Source organism: Tachyglossus aculeatus, chromosome 6 (genome assembly GCF_015852505.1).
Source record: "Tachyglossus aculeatus isolate mTacAcu1 chromosome 6, mTacAcu1.pri, whole genome shotgun sequence".
Lineage (NCBI taxonomy): Eukaryota > Metazoa > Chordata > Mammalia > Monotremata > Tachyglossidae > Tachyglossus > Tachyglossus aculeatus.
In genome coordinates this window covers 21,823,993-21,846,493 of record NC_052071.1, presented here as the reverse complement: position 1 = coordinate 21,846,493, position 22,501 = coordinate 21,823,993, and the positions used below count along the sequence as shown (strand labels likewise).

At 41.1% G+C, this 22,501-nt stretch overlaps 1 protein-coding gene across 9 annotated transcripts in view; it reads right to left on the bottom strand.

Moving 5' to 3' along the window:
- ATP11C (ATPase phospholipid transporting 11C) overlaps positions 1-22,501 on the bottom strand; it is a 138,726-nt gene that overhangs the window by 70,085 nt on the left and 46,140 nt on the right. For all 9 annotated transcript variants that reach the window (XR_005451626.1, XR_005451627.1, XR_005451625.1 and 6 more), the window contains exons 2-3: positions 11,527-11,646; positions 3,219-3,308 (exon numbers count right to left, since the gene is read on the bottom strand). Coding sequence is in view for 6 of the 9 variants with exons in the window: in XM_038748573.1 (XP_038604501.1) it covers positions 3,219-3,308; positions 11,527-11,646 (210 nt within the window). In the remaining 3 variants the exon portion in view is untranslated. The remainder of the gene's footprint in view (positions 1-3,218; positions 3,309-11,526; positions 11,647-22,501) is intronic.

Sequence of the window (22,501 nt, the reverse complement as noted above, 5' to 3'; positions counted from 1 at the left end):
CACCAAAACACAGAAAAGAGATGAGAATTTGCACCATAAGGTGGAATATTTCACAAATATTTGGATTTAGCACTTTACTTGAGGCGTGAACAAGTCAGCAATATTCTTCTTGGTCGTGACTGCCCTGCTTGGGATGTGGAGACAATGACTGAACACAGGAAAAATGGTATAATCAGTTAACAGTAAACATTCTGAAATTGTACAGCTCTTCTCTATAACTTTTTTATGTCTATAGAGAATGAGGTTTTCAGTTGAGACTACTACTGGTTTACAATGTACACTATTGGTTCAATAAAGTCACCCTAATTGCAAAGTGGCACTTTGAGCTGCACTGTGTAAGTTGGATCTATAAATTATATATTAGAAATGATTTATTTGTCTAGACGTAAAGTCACTGTGGGCAGGGAATGTGTCTACCAACTCTGTTGCATTTTGTCAGTCTTCGGCGCTAACTGTGTGCAGAGCATTGTACCACGCAGTTGAGAGAGAACAGAGTTGATAGGCAGGTTCCCCCCACCCCAAACACCCACACCCTCCCAAAACACGCAATGGAAACTATAGCTGTTACAGGATTTAGTTCCAAGGACTAGAATTAAACTGAAAGACCAAATGTTTTTCGTCTTTTAAATGCAGCTATAATGAAAACATTTTAATCCTTAATTTGCTAAAATTTCTATGGGGTATTGAATAGAATACTAAAGTTTAACTTTAAAAATTAAAATGTAGAGAAGGCTGAGAAAAAACTAATCCAGTATGAAAAAATCCACATGGAAACTAAAGACTCAAGGAAGAATGAAATCCTGATCTGGTGATATCATTTAATCACTGGTATCTACTGAGCACTTACTGTGTGCAAAGTACTGTTCTAAGTGCTTGGGAGAGAACATTACAGAAGTGTTGGTAAGCATGTCTGCCCACAATGAGCTACAGTCTAGAGGGGGAGACAGACATTAATATAAATAATTTACAGATAAGCACATGAGTGCGGTGGGGTGGGGGTGAATACCAAATGACCAAAGGGTAAAGATTAAAGTGCACAGATGATGAAGAAGGGAGGAGGAGTCAGGGAAAAGAGGGCTTAATCAGGGAAGGCCTCTTGGAGATGTGACTTTAATAAGCCTTTGAAGGTGGGGCGAGTAGTGGGCTGATGTATATAGTCTGTCCCACATATGGTGGTCCGTCTTCTTCACTCCACCAAAACTGCCCTCTCAAAGTTTAACAAGGATCTCCTTCTTGCCAAATCCAACGGCCCCTACTCCACTCTAATCCTCCTCGACCTCTCAACTGCCTCTGACACTGCTGAACATCCCCTTCTTTTAAGAACACTACCCAACCTGGACTTCACTGACACTGTCCTCTTCTGGTTCTCCTCATCTCTCTGGCCAGTCATTCAAAGTTTTTTTCACAGGCTCTTCCTCTGCCTCCCATCTTCTTACTGTCTTACTGTGGGAGTAGTCTCTCGAGGCTCAGTTCTGGGTCCCCGCCTATTCTCCATCTACACCAACTCCCCTGAAGAACTCATTTGTTCCATGGCTTGAATGATCCCCATGATTCCCAAATCTACATCTCCAGCCCTGATCTCACTCCTCCTCTTCAGTCTCATATTTTCTCCTGCCTTCGGGACATCTGTACGTGGATGTCCTGCTGACACTTTAAACTTAATATGTCCAAAACAGACCTCCTCATATTCTCACACAAACCCTGTCCTCCCCTTGACTTTTCCATCACTGTAGACAGCACGACCATTCTTCCTGTCTCACAAACCCGTAACTTTGGTGTTACCCTCAACTCCTTTTATTCAACCGATGTATTCAATTTATCACTAAATACTGCCAGTTCATCCTTCACAAATAGCTAAAATCCACCCTTTCCTCTCCATCCAAACTGCTACCACATTAACCAAGCAATTATCTTATCCCATCTTGATTACTACATCAGCCTCTTTGCTGACCTTCCTGTCTCTCTCCACTTCAGTCCAGTCTACATTTTGCTCCCCGGATTATTTTTCTACAAAACCTTTCAGTCTATGGTTCTCCACTCTTCGTAAACCTTCAGTGGTCACCAAGCCAACACCACATAATATTGTTACGTGCTTACTAAGTGCCAGGCATTGCACCAAGTGCTAGGGTGGATACAAGCCAATTGGATTGGACACAGTCCCTGCCTCATGTGGGGCTCATAATCTCAATCCCCACTTTACAAATGAGGTATCTGAGGCCCAGAGAAGTGAAGTGACTTGCCCAAGAGCACAAAGCAGACAAGTGGCAGAGTAGGGATTTGAACCAGATCCTTATGCCTTCTAAGCCATTGCCCTATCCATTACACCATGCTGCACATCAAACAGAAACTCTTTACCCTTGGCTTTAAAGCACTCAGTCACATTGCCCCCCTCCTACCTCACCTCCCTGATTTCCTACTACAACCCAGTTGGCACACTTCGCTCCTCTAACATCAAACCTACTCATTATACCTCCATCTCGTCTAGCTCACCACCAATGACACTTTGCCCACATTCTACCTCTGGCCTGGAACGCCCTCCCTCTTCTTATCAGAGAAGGTCACTTTCCCCACCCTCCAAGCCTTATTGCAAGCACATCTCCTCCGAGAGGACTTCCTTAAATCCTTATTTCCTCTTCTCTCACTCCCTTTGGAATCACCCTTACACTTGCATTTTCACCCTTTATTCACCCCTCTCTCAGCCCCAGAGCACTTAGTTATGTATCCACAATTTATTTATTTATATTAATGTCGGTCTCACTCGGTTATGTTGTACTCTCCCAAGCACTTAGTACAGTGCTCTTCACACAGTAAGCACTCAATAAACATGGTTGATGGCCTGACCGGAGGGTGTTCCACTCAGGACAAAAACATTTAACATATTTAATACTGCAGATAGAAAAAATAAAATAAGTCAAAAACATAAAGGGGTGGAGAATACTGAACAGAAAAATTCTCACCAAGATCTTTCAGTAATGAAATCCCTGTCAAAAACATAAAAGGGTGAAGAATACTGAACAGAAAAATTCTCACCAAGATCTTTCAGTAATGAACTCCCTGTCAATAAGAATATTTTAAAAAGATGAGAGGTGTTATATGTACAGCCTATGAAGAAGTGATATTTATCTTTGCAACCAGCTGACGAATGAAATTAAGGAGTAACTAAGTCCTCTGAAGCATAAAAGTGTCAAAAGGCATGTGTTTGGTTATAGAGCTCTTACCTGTACAAGGAATATGATGAGGAAATAAAAATTTGCTATTCTTCTGAACTGTTCAAAAAGATTCTTTGGGAGAAAATTCCAAACTGTATACTGAAAGAAAGGAAAAGAAAAGGTCAAAAATGCTTTGAGAAGTAACTAAATCATAAGCAGAAAGTCCACTATTTTTAAGCTGTATAAATGCATACAGCAGTTGGATAGTAAGACAAACTTTTCCAAAATGAACAGATATAACTATTCCAGGCGTCAGAGTTTCAGACATAAAAATGTGCTTAATATGTGCCAAGCACTGTATTATTCACTGGGGTAGATACAAAATCATCAGGTCCCACATGTGGTTCACACTGTAAACTGGAGGGAGACCAGGTACTGAATCCCCATTTTACAGATGAGGGAACTGAGGCTCAGAGAAGGTCAGTGACTTAACCAAGGTCACACGGCAGGCAAATGTCAGAGGCTGGATTAGAATACAGGTCCTCTGACTATCAGGCCCATAGTCTTTCCACTAGGCCACACTGCTCCTTGAGGAATACACAATGATTCATAACAAACCCTGTGATATTTGAAATCTATCCCTAACCTTGGTGTAGTGGGGATCTTCACAAATACAAAATGGTGCTTAGAACCCTGCTTTTAAGTTTATGCCTGTGAATGAAAACCTTGGCTCCTCAGGAACTTTCTTAACATGATGTGGGTGTTCACAGCAAACACCACTCAAATTAGGATGAGTCTTACAGGACTCTCAAACAAATTATTGGGTCAAAGATACTGACCTTTCAAAATTCCCAAATATAAATACGGTCATTGTGATAGTTGCATTTATGAATGGTTTATATCCAAACTGTATATAACAAAACACTTTATAGCAGAAATGACTGCAACTATCAAATGAACAAAAAAACTCATACATTTTATTACTCTCCTTTTCCAAAGTTACCCCGCTTTTCAAATTAAAACATGGAGTCACTTCAACAACTTGCCCTCTAATGTTAGTACGGTCTGTGCCTCAAAGGCGTCAAGTTCCTTCTAATGATAATAATAATAATAATAATAATAATAATGGTGGTGGTATTTGTTAAGTGTTTACTATGTGCCAAGAACTGTTCTAATAGATTTGAAAACACTCGAAGGAAGAAACTGATAAACTCAATCTCAATCAAAGGTATGTGTTGATCGATTACTCTGTGCACAGCACTGTACTAGGCATTTGGAAGAACACAATGCAACAGAGCTGCCCACAACAAGTTTACAGTCTATTCATGATGCATGAGCTTACTGTGTGCAGAGCACCGTACTAAGCCCTTGGGAGAGTACAGTACAACAAACCTGGTAGGGACTTTCCCTGCCCACAATGAGCTACAGTCTGTTAATGCCACCAACACAGATAGTACCTTCAAGAATAGGATTTACATTCAAAACGACCATAGAAAATGAATAAGTGAGAAAAAAGACAAGATGCAGCATGGCCTAGTGGAAAGAGCACAGGCTTGGGAGTCAGAGGACCTGGGTTCTAATCCCATCTCTGCCAACTGCTTGCTATATAATAATAATAATAATAATAATGTTGGTATTAAGCGCTTACTATGTGCAAAGCACTGTTCTAAGCGCTGGGGTAGATACAAGGTAATCAGGTTGTCCCACATGGGGCTCACAGTCTTCATCCCCATTTTACAGATGAGGGAACTGAGGCACAGAGAAGTTAAGTGACTTGCCCAAAGTCACACAGCTGACAAGTGGCGGAGCCGGGATTTGAACCCATGACCTCTGACTCCAAAGCCCGGGCTCTTTCCACTGAGCCAGGCTGCCTCTCTATGATCTTGGGCGAGTCACTTAACTTCTCTGTGTCTCCGTTCTCCTGTTTTCCCTCCTACTTAGACTTGTGAGCCCCATGCAGGACCGAGATTGTGTGCAATTTTATCAGCTTGTACCCCAGAATTTAAAACAGTGCTTGACACATAGTAAGCACTTAATGAATACCATTAAATAAAAAAGACAATATGGATGGAAAGCAGCATGAGACCACTGAAAAACAGAACAATTAAATAGGGAGGGGATCATCAACACAAGGAAAGGAATAACTACTTATATTCATTCATTCATTCAATCAATCGTATTTATTGAGCGCTTACTATGTGCAGAGCACTGTACTAAGTGCTTGGAAAGTACAGTTCAGCAACAGATAAGAGACAATCCCTACCCAACAACGGGCTCACAGTCTAGAAGGGGGGAGATAGACAACAAAACAGGTACAAATAAACAGTCATCAATAGCATCAATATAAATAATAGAATTATAAATATATGCACAGGAGGCAAAAAATGATTAAAAATTCTAGTGAATCACAAGCAAAACATCTGTCTTTGTGATTAAGTTATACGATAGTTCCAGTAAGAAGATAAGCCACTATTCTATAGATATAGAGCCCGGTGAAACTGCACTCTTGTTATTGTCACAGGACAAATATAGTACTGAGCCTCACGTGGGACCTGATTAGCCTGCACAGACCCCAGCATTTAGCACGGTGCTTGACACATCGTAAACAATAATAATAATTATTATTATAATTATTGGCATTTGTTATTACAACTCACCACTCCAAAACCACCAATGGCTGCCTTTCCTCTCTGCACCAAGCAGAAGCTCCTGACCATTGTCTTTAAAACATTCAGTCAACTCTCTCCCTGCAAATTCCCCTCACCACTCTCTTACCACATCCCAGCTCATACACTTCTCTCCTCTCAAGCCAACCTCTTGCAGTGCCTCAATCTCTCTCTCCCTATTGAACTCTTGATCAAGTCCTCCCTTCTGTCTGGAACTCCCTTCTTATTTTCACCGGGCAGACCACTTCTCACTATTTTCACGGTGCTCTCAAGTCACATTTCCTCCAGGAGGTCTTCCTTAAATCATCTCTTTCCTCTCCAACCTATATCCCCCACTACTGTCACTTTAGAAATTTTCCATCACACAAACACTTAGGTAGTCATTCTCTCCTACTCCTCATTTACACTTTTGTGCCTACCTTTTTACTCTATTACTCCCCTCAACATGTTATTTTAATGCCAGTGCTAGAGGGTAGGGACTATTGTTTGTTAAATCTATTGTACTCTCCCAAGTGTGTAGTGCAGTGCTCTGCAAAGAATCAGCACTCAAGAAATACTATCAACTGAAAATGCTTTTCAGAAACATAAATATTATTGAACTTTTAACCTGTCCTGGATTCCTAGCCACTCTAACTTCAGGTCTTTACTTCATCTTTCTGGTAATTTTCCACTTTCCTATCAGTAACAGAATTAATATTGTGTAACCTTTACTGGTTAAAGTTTGCAGTTTGATAAGCGTAGTCAGTTCTTTCATTTTAAGATATTTCAGACTGATGATGACATTAATTTGGGACATGATCCTATACCTTCAAATTTCCTTATTGTCAGCTGCAAGCAAGCACCTATGCAATAGAAATCAGCTCTCTGTCACAAATACACTCACGCATATGTACGCAACGGAGGGTCAACACATTTTCAGATTATGCTGCTGATGGGCTTTTCCATTGCTGAGCTATTTCTTTTTAACATTTAACCGGGTTTCACTGTACATTTTGGGGATGACTCCCCATAAAATATTGCTTTCTGCCTTGTTCGGTTCTTATTTGAGTCTGCCTTTGTGGCTGGCCTACAAATACAAGCTAAACAATGAAGTAATCCCTTTGTTGTCATACTCACTCCAGTGAGAACTAAGTTTAGGACTTGTTATTTTGATGTGCACACCTAGTAGTGTGGTGTGGTGGATAGAGCATGGGCCTGGGAATCAGAGGATCTGGGTTCTAATCCCAGCTCCACCACTTATCTGCTGTGTGAACTCAGACAAATCACTTCACTTCTCTGTGCCTCTGTAACCTCATCTGTAAATTGGAGATGAAGACTGGGAGCCCCATGTGGGATAAAGACTGTGTCTAACCCAATCAACCCTGCATCTATCCCAGTGCTTAGTACAGTACCTGGCACATAGTAGTGCCTAACAAATACCACAATTATTATTAAGTGAATCACTAAATCATGTAATTTAGCCTTAGTGGGGGGTGGTCCCCACGGGACATACAATAAATAAATTTAAGGTTCTGATTATCCAGCAAAGAATTCCTCATTTGCCTTTTTGCTGATGTTCTTGCCTTCATTCTCTCTCCTTTCCAGTCCAAACCTCACTCTACTTCCTGGAAATTTTTCTAGAACACTGTCCTGCACACAACACCCCACTCCTCAAACACCTCCAATGGGTGCCCAGCCCAGAAACTCCTGACACTGGCATTAGTGCACTCAATCAGATTTCTCTCCCCACTACATATCTTTCTTCTCCCATGAAACCCCAGCCTGCACACTTTTCTTTCAAGCGAAACTGCTCCCCATGTTTTGCTTTCATCTCTCCTTCCGCCTGAGTCATTCCGTGCTACCTAACTCATTGCAGGTGGGAAGAGTACTTGGCACAGTGCTCTTGCAGGGAATAGGTGTTCAGTACACGCTACTGATTGACAGTTCCTGGACTTGACAGAAAATTGCAAGAGCGAGTCTGTGTCTTTTCCTAAAAAAAGCAAAAAAATGCATATGATGGCTCCTTGTCTAAAATATTGGAAAGTCAAAATGTTTCATCGGCACCTAATGAATGAACTGTAGTCCAAGTAAACATTGTTAGTCTGCTCTCAGAATTCTGCTTCAAATCGGTAGATCCAGGGGATTACTGGGTGGCTGATTTCTATTCCGCTTAAGCACCACCAAGATAAGTATCAAAACTGGGAACTGGAAAATGTAGAGAATGGACAAACAGTCATGGAGTTGAAAGATACTAACAGTGAGAACTTAGTATTCTGTTCCACATGCCAGAGAATACAAAAGCTTGAGTTGCAACTTTCTGACGACCTTTGATACTAGACAGCCACGGAGCAAGTTTCAGTGGCCCAGGCTGGACAGGACAAGTTTGTTTTTTTGAAAAAGGTTTTTTTTCCCCTCAAATGGGGAAAAATTAAATTAAAATTAGGTCAAAATGAATATCCTTCAGTGTTTCCAGTTAACAAGTCTCAATTCCAATGGAACACTAACTGCGCTCACATTACACAGGGATAAGACAAAAGTTCCCAATTAAGTGAAGTTATTTTTACATCCATGGAGGAATGGGGAAAGGAAATTAAACCAGATCAAATACTAAATGGCTACAGCCAACAAAGAACAGATTCTAATGTCTTTAATGTATTAATCTTGAATAAATATGGGTCTGGCAGTACTAAAACCACTCAGCTGTTAGAATGGAAGCTCTTTGCGAGCAGGGATCTTGTCTACCAACTGTTTTGTATCCAGCCCCTAGTACAGTGCTCTGCACAAAGTGCCCAATAAATATCATTAATTGATCGATTTAGCAGGAAGCACAACGGGATTCTTCGGTTTGAATCCCCAGAACTGGAATCTTATGGACTAAGTGCCGAAAGGATCCCAGATTCACCTGTAAAAATAAAGCCCTTCCAACAGTTGGGAAATCTTTAGGGGAAAACAATTTCACTCTCTCCGCACTGTGACCTAGTTTCATCATGATTGCAAATCCTCCTTTGAAGTAACCAGATCAAACACATGCCATTTTTTATGCTATTCCATGCAAAAAATGTATCTATCTTATGTATACATCTATAAATTATACACTAAATTTTATATATAAATTATATTTATGTCTGTCAACCACTATAGACTGTAAGCTCGTGTGGGCAAGGTACCTGCCTACCAACTCTCTTGTACTCTACTCTCCCAAGGGCTTATTACAGTATTCTGCACGCAGCAAGCACTTAATAAATTCTGACTGGTTGGTTGACCTATCAATCTGGGACTAATTTTAAAAATTGAAATAAAGCCATATGACTCAGTGGTAGAAGGGCAACTTCAAGATGTTTGTCATCACACTTCCTAATTTACTGTTCAACTCCCTAGCAAAGCCTAAGAATAGAACATTTACCCTTCATTTTACCTTTTAGCATATTCCACCTGGCAAAAGGAGAGTCACACCCACAGAGTCACTAATCACAAAAAAAGCTTCCCTCTATTTATTATTGTCACATGAATGCAAAACAGAAACTGGGAAGGCTTTCAAAACATTCTATACAATACAAAATTGAACCTTCTGTTCTAACTACAAAGCAACATCCATTAACTTTTTATACAGTGAAACAATAACACCGCTTGTCAGTAAAAATCTTGTTATTCTCAACATATTTAGTTCTTTCCACATGACTTAAGACAAGTGTTAGTTCCTTCAAAAATGGTTTTTTATTCTAGGTTTTTTCTATGGCGCTTGTTAAGTACTTACTATGTATCAAACACAGTTTTAAGTGCTGGGGTAGATACAAGTTTATCAGGTTGAACCCAGCCCCTGTCCCACCTGGGGCTCACAGTCAAAATAAGGAGGAGTAGGATTTTATCCCCATTTTACAGTTGAGGAAACTGAGATTCAGAGAAGTTAAGTGACTTGACCAAGGTCACACAGCAAGCAACTGGAAGAGCCGGGATTAGAACCAAGGTCCTCTGACTCCCAAGCTTGTGCTCTTTTCACTAGGCCACACTACTTCTCTAAAATTTACAAGGAGGAATAAAACACAAGAAGAGGCACTGCTAATGATTGGCCTCTGGATTCTATATTTCCTTTAGGGAATCCAAAGAATGCCTATTGTACAATGTATTATAAAATAGTCTTAAAAAGTCTTGAACAGTTTTAAAAGCATAACAAAAAAAATCCCTCCTGATTTTTAAATATTCTATTACTTTCAATATTTTTCTTGCCTTGACCACAAAAGCTTTGTGACTACCTTCTGTCTCACAGCTACTCTTATCTTTTCCGTGCTTGACTCGTCTCTCTTTCAGCCCACGTATTCAATCTGTCACCAAATTCTGCTGGTGCCACCTCCACAATATCGCTAAAATCTGCCCTTTCCTCTCCAAACTGCTACCACATTAATCCAAGCAATTATCCTATCCCTTCTTGATTACTGCAATAGCCTCTTTGCTGACCTCCATGCCTCCTGCCTCTTCCCAGTCCAGTCCATACTTTATTCAGCGTCCCGGATCATTTTTCTACAAAAACTTTCAGTCCATGTTGCCCCACTACTCAAGAACCTTCAATGGTTGCCCATCCAACCCACATCAAACAGAAGCTCCTTGTCATCGGCTTTAAAGCACTCAGTCACCTGATCCCCTCTTATCTTACCTCCCAACAACCCAGCCCACGCCCTCGGCTCATCTAATGCCAAGCTCCTCACTGTACCTCAATCTCATGTACCTCACTGCCGACCCCTCACCCACATCCTGCCTCTGGCCTGTAACTCCCTTCCTCTTCAGATCTGACACTTGAAAACCTTGCTGACAACACATCTCCTCCAATAGGCCTTTCCCACCTAAGTCTTCATTTTCCCTTCTCCCACTCACTTCTGTATTCCCTTTGCACTTGAATTTGCACCCTTTATTCACCCTACCTCAGCCCTACAGCACTTAGGTACATATCTATAATTCGTTGATATTAATGTGTGACTCTCCCAAGTGCATAATACCATGCTCTGCACACACTAAGCGCTCAATAAATGACTAACTGATCGAATCCTTGTCTAGATATAAGCTCACTGTGGACAGGGAACATGACTACCAACTTTATTATATTGTACTCTCAGTGCTTCGTGTACTGTTCTACACACAGGAAGTAATAATGACTGATTGATTAAATAATGCTTGCTGCTGGTCGTAGGCAGAAGGCTAGGCAAGAGAGTGTGGATGGCTCAGTGCAAACCATCGCCATGATTATAAAACCTCAATGCCTGCTGTGTGATAATTCCTTCCCTACCCTATTCTCATTTCCACCTGAGGTTACACTGGCGTGATCAATAGTGTCATCTCTGACGCCACATATGTACATCACTAGGAAAATATGATCCAATTTCAAAGCCTTAGGAGGCCTCCCCCAACTCCTCCTCCTCCTGCCTGCGCCTATGCACTTGGTTCTTAGAGCACTTGGTATTCACTCCAAACTCAGCCCTACAACACCTGTGTACACATCTGTAATTTATTTATTTATGTTCATGACTGGATCCCTCTAGACTATAAGCTTGTTGTGGGCTGGGAACGTGTCTACCAACTCTGTTGTACTGTACTTTCCCAAGTGCTCAGTACAGTGCTCTACCCACAGTAAATGCTCAATAAATACCACTTCAAATAAAATGCTGAAAGCTCAAAGTCTCCCATAGTCAAAAACCAAAATCCAATGCATTTTTTATGCTTCTTGGATTGATGAACACACTTACCTTAGATGAGATTATCCTATTATCACAAAACTTCTGGGCAATGTAAGCATCTGTTTCGGAAACTGGTCGATGGCCAACAAACACTGTCCGAGTACCAACTCGTTTCTCTTCCCCAGCACACTGCAAGACAAAGAAAAACAGAAAGTTTTTCATCACATGATTGTATGTCTACTCCAAGCTTAGAAAGAGTCCCATCTAAACATGCTGCATTGTTGGTCAATACAAGTATTCTAAATTTTCTAAATGCCCATTCTACTAAAAAAATATAGTCTCATAGCTTTGTAGGCACAAATTCTTCCACAATCTCCTGGGCCCAGCACATTTCTACAAGCTCTAATTTAAATATAAAATTGGAAGGAAACCAATATCTTTCTATCAATCATTTATGTCTCATCTTGGATTTGCTTTTTCCCATCTTAGTGTGTCAGAAAACTGAATTTGTGAATACAACTTCCATTTTGAAGAATACCCTAGTCAAGAAAAATACACTCCTACTGCACTAAAACAAAAATTATTTCTAAGCACATGATTTCTATTTCTGTAACTGAGAGTCCCCGTTTGGGGCAGAGACCCTATCTAATTCTCTTCTCTACACTTTTCCGCAGCACTTGGTATCATGTTCTGCACACGGTGAGTGCTGAATAAATGCTATTACTACTACTGTCAGTAAGTAGCATTCCAAAATGGAAAGTTTCTTGTTCAGTAATCAATAATGACCATCAAAACCAGATTATAATTTATTGCTTTTACAGTAAACAGATCTTTTTGGAGCAAATCACACCAGTGGGTTTCAAAATGCGATATCCTTTTAAACAACAGATATTCCTATTTGCATACCAATCAATTTATCAGTGGTATTTATTGAGCATTTACTGTGCGCAGAGAACTGAACTGAGTGCATGGGAGAGTACAATAGAGTACGTTGACACGATCCCTGCCCTCAAGAAGCTTACAATCTAAACGCAAGACGAGAGGCAACATGAGACCTCAATTCACTCATCTATAAAATTAGATACATAGTATTTGTTCTCAGCTTAGCTCAGGGGGGAAGGGGATAAAGCAAATAACAATTCTGGAAAAAGGTGTTATTCACACTTCAAAGTGGTATTACTTATTTTGGCAACTATTCTGCACCCAATACAAGTTTATTTAAATAACCATTAAGGAATTCAATATCTATCTAAGCATTTCCACTACGATGTATGGGACAATTCTCAGAGGCGCACTAACCTAATGTGGAACTGTAAAACTATACAACATCTTTATCATCATGAGAATTTCTCTCCTTCCTCTGTCCTCTGTAAATGCTAAAACTCCTGGAAAGCATATTCTGAAAACAATCTGAGGTACAAATACTGATTAGGAAATTCTCTGTTTCTCCTTTTGTAATACCGGAGGTATGCCTGTCTGAATCGGGTCTCAAACCTGTACTGAATCATATCAACAGTTCTACCCCAAATGACTCTTGCAATTAGCAGCATTCTGATTTATTCTATTTTATATATCTAAAACTATACAAAGAGTTGCCATCTTCTGGAATCCCACACCCTGCTATGGCTGCAGTGACTGAGAGAGTAGCAGTGACATGAGCTGCAAACTCCCACTCTTACCTGGATCCCCACTTAAGGATGTTGGTTCTGGTGAGGGGTGTAATTGTGGCTGCATTTTGTCTCCTTATTTCTTTCTCCCGAAACCCAGGCACTGCATGGTCCATTTTAATAGATTCAGATCAAAATCTAAAGCTACTAAATACAGATTTAGGTCAGTTTTCCAAAATCTATCAATCAAATTTACTGTGCGCAGAGAACTGTAGGAAGTGTTTGGGAGAGTACAATCTAACAGAGTTGGTAGACATGTTCCTTGCCCATGAGGAGAAGCAGAAGAGATGAGGAGTGTGGCTCAGTGGAAAGAGCCCAGGCTCTGGAGTCAGAGGTCATGGGTTCAAATCCCGGCTCTGCCAATTGTCAGCTGTGTGACTTTGGGCAAGTCACTTAACTTCTCTGTGCCTCAATTACCTCATCTGTAAAATGGGGATTAAGAATGTGAGCCCCACATGGGACAACCTGATTACCTTGAATCCCTCCAGTGCTTAGAACAGTGCTTTGCACATAGTAAGCGCTTAACAAATACCATCATTATTATTACTATGAGGGGCTTTCCGTCTTGATGGTTGTATTTATTTGGGGCTTTTCCAAAATGGTTTTCTGGAAGTGTTAACCCTACACTTTCAAAGGAGAAGTAAAATTACTCAATTAGGAGAGGTTCACTATGTTTTCTGGTGCAGTGCTCTGCACATAGTAAGTGCTCAATAAATGCAATTGACTGATACAGACTGTTGGACCAATTATCTCTTTCAGGACACAAAAAGACCTCTCAGTTGACCGAAGGAGTTAATGCACTTTCGGGAAGGAAACAGTTAACTCCCTTTTCATTAGAACATGCCCCAACCCCCATGTTGCCAATGCAATTTTCAACACCAATGAATAAATCCAGGTTGAGGCAAATGATAAATTCTCCCTTCCTCCTACTCACACCAAACCCACAGATGCATGGACACATTACAAATTAAATCTTCCTGTAAGAAGGCCAAGAGTTAAGAAAAATGTTTGCATTTTAGATGAAAATACCAAAATAAAACCAAAGACAGCATTTATGTGTGTATTTGCTATGATTGCGAATGGTGGTGGAAAATTCAGAAAAAAAGTGTATGAAGGAATGAAAACTTGGGTGTTTTTAGAGAAGAATGTTTTGCCTGTTTCCACTGACTACCAGTACTTCACTCCTGTCCTATGGCTAGTGGGGGGGGGGGGGGGAGAAAGAGAAAGAGAGAAAGAGAGAGAGGTGTGTGTGTGTGTGTGTGTGTGTGTGTGTGTGTGTGTGCGCGCGCGCAATTACTGCCCAACAGAGAGAATAGTAAAAACACCAGGAATAACTTACCCAAGAGGGATTTGGAATCACTTTTAGAGAGTTGTAAAAAAAACAGTGTAGATTGCCATCTGTTGGGGCTACCTCTCCTTCCTGTGTCTGTCTCTCTCTCTTTCCACCTGACCACTGCCTCTTTATCTGCCCCTCTCCATCTGCTTCTATCTTCTCCAGTTCTCTTCCTTTCTGTTCCCTTCCTCCACCTTCACCTGACCCTATCTTCATCTTTTGGCTCCATTCCCTCCTGGAAGTCATGCCCTCCCCTCATGTAGCGCTTAGTTGGACTAGATTACCTCCACAAGGTAATCTCCACTAGGTTTTAAATGGCACTGCACAGTCACAAGAGATTACGACTTTGCTAAAAGCATACACATTTTGCAACAGAACCGTGCTTGGTTCTCCCTCCTCCAACATCTTGTTCAGATTGTTACCTGGCTCGGAAGTCTCCCCAATTCAAATCTGCTTAGTCTCAGCTCTCCTTACCTTCAAAGTCATCCTCAAATTCTACTTCCCAAAGGAAAATTTCTCCCATTATTATTACTACTACCACTAATAATAATGGTATTTGTTAAGTGCTTACTGTGTACAAAGTACTGTGCTAAGCAATGAGTGGATACAGAAAATCGGTTGGACACAGTCCTTGTCCTACATGGGGCTCACAGTCTCAATCTCTATTTTATCAATGAGGTAACTGAGGCCCAGAGAAGTGAAGTGACTTGCCCAAGGTAACAAAGCAGCTAAGTGACAGAGCCAGGATTAGAACCCAGGACCTTCTGCCTCCCAGACTTGTGTTCTAACCACTTCTCTGTGTATTTTATTATTTATTCAGCTATTTACATTGACATAGTTGTGCTACTACTTGCTCCCACTATTTATAAATCACTTGCGTGCTTCTCCCACAACTTTATATTGCAAGCTCCTTGTGTACAAAGAACAAGTGCTTGCTTCTGGTGTGTATTCCAAGCATCATTACAGTACTCTCCACTCTGTAGCTGCTCAATAAATACGAACTGATTGGTTGACTCAAGTGGCAATGGTAGACTATTGGGAAATCCACTATTCTCTGCACGTTTTTAAGCCAGAAACTAAAATTGGTGGTTCGACATCCTCAATTTTATGTGGACAGTACTCCATGCTGGATACACTCTAAATATAAATTTCACAACTTATTACTATTTGGATGGGAGTCACTGCCGTGTGGAGTGCGAACAAAATCCTGAAATCTCATAACGAAGCCCAAGCCCTAAAGTGACAATCATCCTCTAATCTGAAATCACCTAATATAATCTGAGTGTTTTTTTAAAGCCTGTGAGCAACATTTTACAAAGTTATTGAATCCCGGCACTCTGAGTGACATTTCATGACCCCACTAAATTAAAAAGACAAGTGACAAATGGAGAGATTATTTATGTGATTTGCCAGGGCAAGTCGTAAGAATTATGACTCTGTCTCTTCATCCTCCTCCTCCTTCTGCCGGTCTCTTGGTTTTGTCCCTCTCCCTTGCTTCTAGTGCAGGCCAGATGGCTAGAGTAAACCAGAGGTTTTAAGGACATTACAAAGCTGACGGTCAAAATAAACTTTTCCAAATTGGCGGCCACGCATTAGCAATGTCGGGTGTGGGGGAGTGGCGCAGAAGTTGATTCATAGTCCCCATCACCCAACCGGCACCTCCTGCTCCCCTGATGATGGGCAGGCACGGTGGTCATTTGAAATTTCTCCGCTACGTGAACGAGGCGGTGGGATGGGGTTTTGTGCTTGTAGTTGAGCTCTGACTCCCAGTAACTGCCTTGATTCTGCTGTCGGTAACGTCTCCTCTCACACCCGCTCCCAATCAAGCCAGAAGCTGGAGGCCTTGTACTTTCCAAGTGCTTAGTACAGTGCTCTGCACACAGTAAGCGCTCAACAAATACGATTGACTGAATGAATGAATATGGTGCCTGAGTCCCCAACTAGACTGTCGACTCCTTGAGGGGAAGAACTGTGTCTACCTATTGTAGTCTCCGCACACAGTAAGCTCTCAATTAACTTGTACCTACCGCAGCACTTAGAACAGTGTTTGACGTAGAATAATAATAATGATGGTCTTTGTTAAACACATACTATGTGCCAGGCACTGTATTAAGCGCTGGGCTGGGTAATTAATTCATAATGGCATTTGTTAAGCACTTACTATGTGCAAAGCACTGTTCTAAGCGCTGGGGAGGATACAAGGCGATCAGGTTGTCCCTCGTGGGGCTCACAGTCTCAATCCCTGTTTTACAGATGAGGTAACTGAGGCACAGAGAAGTTAAGTTAAGAGAAGCAGCGTGGCTCAGTGGAAAGAGCACGGGCTTTGAAGTCAGAGGTCATGGGTTCGAGTCCTGGCTCTGCCACATATCTACTGTGTGACCTTTGGCAAGTCACTTAACTTCTCTGAGCCTCAGTTACCTCATCTGTAAAATGGGGATTAAGACTGTGAGCCCCACATGGGACAACTTGATCACCTTGTATCCCCCCAGCGCTTAGAACAGTGCTTTGCACATAGTAAGCGCTTAACAAATGCCATCATTATTATTATTATTATTATTATTATTATTAAGTCACTTGCCCAAAGTCACACAGCTGACAATTGGCAGAGCTAGGACTTGAACCCATGAACTCTGACTCCCAATCCCGTGCTCTTTCCACTGAGCCATGCTGCTTGGACACAGTCCCTGTGCCATGCCGGGCTCACAGTCTCAACCCCCATTTTACAGATGAGGTAACTGAGGCACAGAGAAATGAAGTGACTTGCCCAAGGTCACACAGCAGACAAATGGCGGAGTGGGATTAGGACCCACGGCCTTCTGTCTCCCAGACCTGTGATCGAATCACTCTACATGCTGCTTCTCCAAGTGTCTAACACATGCCACTGAAAATAAATAAATACCATTGTTTGATTGATACCTGATCCTTAATGATTCCTTAATGATCATTAAGGATTCCTAAGTGGCTGGGTCACTGCTGGGGTAAAGCAGAGCCAGACAGCCAGAAAGAGGAGCTTCTGTGTTCTGGAGCCAGCAGATACCTTTAGGATGCCTTTGGGATCCCCTTTGCCTCTCCATTCTTTCCCGGACCCAGGAAAATCTGTCACTCCGGAGAGGAGGGTCGCGAAAGGTTGGGGAACAGGGTAGCTGCACTGTTTGTTCTCTGTCTCCCCCTTCTAGACTATGAGCCCACTGTTGGGCAGGGACCGTCTCTATATGTTGCCAACTTGTACTTCCCAAGCACTTAGTACAGTGCTCTGCGCACTTAGTACAGTGCTCTGCACACAGTAAGCGCTCAATAAATACGATTGAATGAATGAATGGTCTTGGCTTTGGCCAGTGGGGCTCGCTGCTGGGACTCCCACTCAGGCTAGCTTGCTTATTCACTCTAGTCCCTTACCTTTGGCCAGGATCGGAGTGGGGTCCCCCATGAGAAGTGTCATTCAGTCAGTCAATCGTATTTATTGAACATTTACTAATGTGCAGAGCACCGTACTTAGTGCTGGGGAGAGTACAATACAACAGTAAACAGACCCATTCCCTGCCCACATTGAGCTTGCAGTCTACTCTGCCCATGTCTCCTCTGCCCATCTGCCAAGCTAGCTCTCTTCCTCCCTTCAAGGCCCTACTCAGAGCTCACCTCCTCCAGGAGGCCTTCCCAGACTGAGCCCCTTCCTTCCTCTTCCCCTCGTCCCCCTCTCCATCCCCCCCCATCTTACCTCCTTCCCTTCCCCCCAGCACCTGTATATATGTATATATGTTTGTACATATTTATTACTCTATTTTACTTGTACATATCTATTCTATTTATTTTATTTTGTTAGTATGTTTGGTTTTGTTCTCTGTCTCCCCCTTTTAGACTGTAAGCCCACTGTTGGGTAGGGACTGTCTCTATATGCTGCCAACTTGTACTTCCCAAGCGCTTAGTACAGTGCTTTGCACACAGTAACCGCTCAATAAATACGACTGATTGATAGAGGGGGAGATAGACATTAATAGAAATAAATTACAGATATGTACATAAGTGCTGTGAGGCTTGGAGGGGGGAATGAACACAGGGAGCAAGTCAGGGCGATGCAGAAGGGAGTGGGAGAAAAGGAAATGAGGGCTTAGTCAGGGAAGGCCTCTTGGAGGAGATCTGCCTTCGATAAGCATGCAAGTACGGGGGAGAGGAAAGGACTTCCCAATGGCTGGCTCATTCCAAGGTCCTGAAGGCTGCACCCAAAGGGAGCGTGGAAGAAGGTGGTGGGATGGCCCGTAAAGCAGAATTACGGGAGTCATCAATCAATCAATCAAGCAATCATATTTATTGAGCGCTTACTGTGTGCAGAGCACTGTACTAAGCGCTTGGGAAGTACAAGTTGGCAACATATAGAGACAGTCCCTACCCAACAGTGGGCTCACAGTCTAAAAGGGGGAGGCAGAGAACAAAACCAATCATACTAACAAAATAAAATAAATAGAATAGATATGTACAATTAAAATAAATAGAGTAATAAATATGTACAAACATATATACATATATACAGGTGCTGTGGGGAAGGGAGTCATGAGACTTGAGGTTAATCCCATCTCTGTCACTTTCCTGTTGCGTGAGACCTGGGCAAAAATCACAACTTCTCTGGGCCTCAGTTTCCTCATTCTGTAAAATGGGGATTCAATACCTGTTCTGCTTCCTGTAGATCATGAGCCCTGTGTGGGACAGGGACTGCAGCTGAACTAATTATCTTGTATCTCCTCCAGTGACAGTACAATGCTTGGCACATTAAAAGCACTTGACTACTACAATTATCATCATCATTAGTATCATCAGCCCCAGAGGCCACAGGGGGCTTAATCCAGCCTGGCTTTGGTATCTTTGTTCCAACCTCTTCTGCCTTTCTTTGTCTTCAATCCCTCTCTCCTGCTGCCTCCATCGACACCAACAAGAACTTAGAGAAACAACAGAGAACTTATTCTGGGCATACAGGTGCTGAGGTTTCTTAACTTTTTTTAAGCTTTTTAAGCATTTACTATGTGTCAAGCACTATTCTAAGCAGTGGGGGAAATAATATTATTTACCAGTTAAACCTGCTTGTTCATTTGTTGAATATGAAAAGGAAACGAGGTCCTGATAAGCAAAGTGGATGGATCATCGGCATACACAATCCTTTGTTCAGATAGCTGGTGAGATGCTCTGCAAATCTTTACTTTACTGAGTTTACGATTATTCTCTTGCTTTAATCACATGCCCAAAAAGAGGTTACTCAGATCACACTGACCTCCGGTTACCTTAGAATACACCCTTCCAGAACTTTGAAACCACATGGAATAAAATAAATGACTAAGAAAACAAAGTGCACACAGAACTACCGAGATTTGAGAACAGATTCCACCTATTCACCTCAGGGCCAGTAACCTGGGAGATTTTGACCATGATACTGAAATCTCTACAAACGCCTTCAAGCAAACTAATGCTTTCTAAACTGTAGCAAAACGTCACTCCCTTCAAATTATTACAAATGTGAAGAAACGATTTTAAATCTTTTGGTGCTATTTAAACCTAGAATCCATTTTCAACGTACAATAATTATATATCTCCTACCTGTTAACGTGTGTTTGTTGTTACACTGTACTCTTCCAAGATCTTAGTACAGTGCTTTGCACATACTAAGCACGCAATAAATACAACTGAGTGAATTTAAGAATGCTAAGAACTGAAATCACACACAGACACAGTCCCCATCCCTCGGGCTCACAATCCCTTGAGCAACAGAGGTCGGAATCATATTCTCATTTTACAGATAAGAAAAATGAAGCACAGAGAGTAAATGATTTATCCAAGGTCACATGCAGACAGGGGCAGAGCTGGGACTAGAGTTTGGGACTCTACTAGGCCACAATGCCCCTTTTCTGTTTCTCCTCAATAATTTTTAAGGTGATGACACTCACTTAACTAAATAAAAAAGGTAACAGAACGCCACATAAGCAAACAAGGCGACACATAAATGTATAAAGTTGCATACATAAAAATAAATCCGTGTAATTTGAGCATTTGGTGTTCAGAGCACTGTACAAAGCACTTGGGAAAGTACAACAGAGTCAGTAGAAATGATCCCTGACCACAAGGAGTTTGTGGTCTTTGGGACTGAAACTATCATAAATTTCACAGCTCCACTTCAAAAAATAATGAAAACAATTTAAATACAAAATTTTCCAGGTTTCAGCTTTAATCTTTGACAAAGCAACCAGCACTCCTGGAAATTAAAATAATTAACTGAATCTCAGGAATTTCTCTCTTTTATACAACAAACCACAACTTGCCAGAAGAGAATCTGACATTGCACTTTCAAGGCACTGTGAGAGCAATTTACTTCCATACGGGAATTTGTCGATAAATAATAAAGTCTTTTTAAAAACAATCCCAGGATAAAATTCTATTATATTTAGAACTTAGAACTGACTTCTCTTGGTTCCCATAAAATATAATAATGAAACTGTATTTAGAAAACTCTTTGAAGTAAACTGTGATTAAAAAAACTACCTTTCTTGGAGTAGCAGTGGGCAGAAATATTAAAAGTCAAAATGGCTGAAAGACCCAGAGGTGATTTTTCACTCTTTTTTCAAGTTATCATACTACCAAAATTGTGTATGTCCACCCATTCAATAGTAGGTACTATTCTCATGCAAAACAGATGGATAATAATTACCACAATTTTACAAGTAACTTTGTTCACAATCTGGCTAAATTTCTTAAGAACTACAAGTTAAAAGTACAGTTTCTAGTTGAAATGATTTGATCATCCTTACTAAGATATTTTTCCCCAGCTCTTAATTTCCTTCTACAACTGTTCCGTAAAAAACTGCTGCCAGAGGAAATGACACAAAACTGAAACTGGGTATTTTTCCATTTCTCAAAGAAACTGGTTCTGAATTGTAATCATGTCTGCTAAAACATTAAAGCTCTCAGGATATATCACAGACATCTTCACTATAGCTAGGAAATAGTCCTTAGGGTACTTTGAGGGCTGAATAGAAACTGCTTTGGAAAATGATTACCACTACAAATGTGCATTTTGGAATCAAAACAACCCGTAGAGCTCATCACATGATGCAACCTGGAGACAATACAGAAAACAACAAATAGGGATAGAAATTTTGCTTTTGACATTCAGGCCTTTGAAAACACAAAGGCTGTAGCCACCGCTAACTTTTCCTGGAAAAACAGAATTGCTCCTTTCCTCCTTTTAAAAAAATATATGTGTTTGGTGTTACAGCTGCACAAAATGCATCCACCTATCTGCTGACCTTTAAAATTTCACCAATGAAAAAGACTTTCTCATCCTAATTAGGTGGTTCTGAAATTGTTTTCTGTTAAGTTGTAGGGCAGCAAAGTTTGGGATCAAGAGATGAAATTCCGCTTTCTAATGGATTCCAACAAGGCTAGAAAAATTAATCACTGGGCACTATTTATGGAAAAGAGTGAAACAGATCTTTTAAAGTTCCTCTTGGATTCTCTGGCTCTTAGTTTTTAAGGTCTCATTCCACCAGGCCCTTCCATAAAACAAACAAAACAATCAAGGAAATGCCAATAAGCATAAAACCTAAACAGAAAAGATAATCCACAATTCACGGTTTTGGAGAGAGCTCTTCTTTACTAGACAGAGAAAGAAAGGCCATCATCAACAACTAACAATCTTTTATTATAGGCATTTTTCAAATTTAAGCTATATCTTGGTCATGTAGTTAAGTACTACAGTCTCTCTAAAATGACAGCAACAGCTAAGACCGTCAGGCAATCCAGCAAAAACACTCTATGGCAGACAGGAAGTGAATCAAAATACATATCCAAATGAAAGTAAGCAGAAAGAAGGCACAAAAGTGCCGAAATCAAAATTTATCTAAATAAATGGGGACACATTTTGAACATCACAAACCTTAGGAACAGGAGCTAAAGATAGAGCCATTTGCAGAATAGGGAGCATTAATTCTGTAACAACACCAGCTAAATCTCAAGGAGAACGCTGCAGATTATCGAGCAACTTGAACCAAACACTGCGATCTTTCCA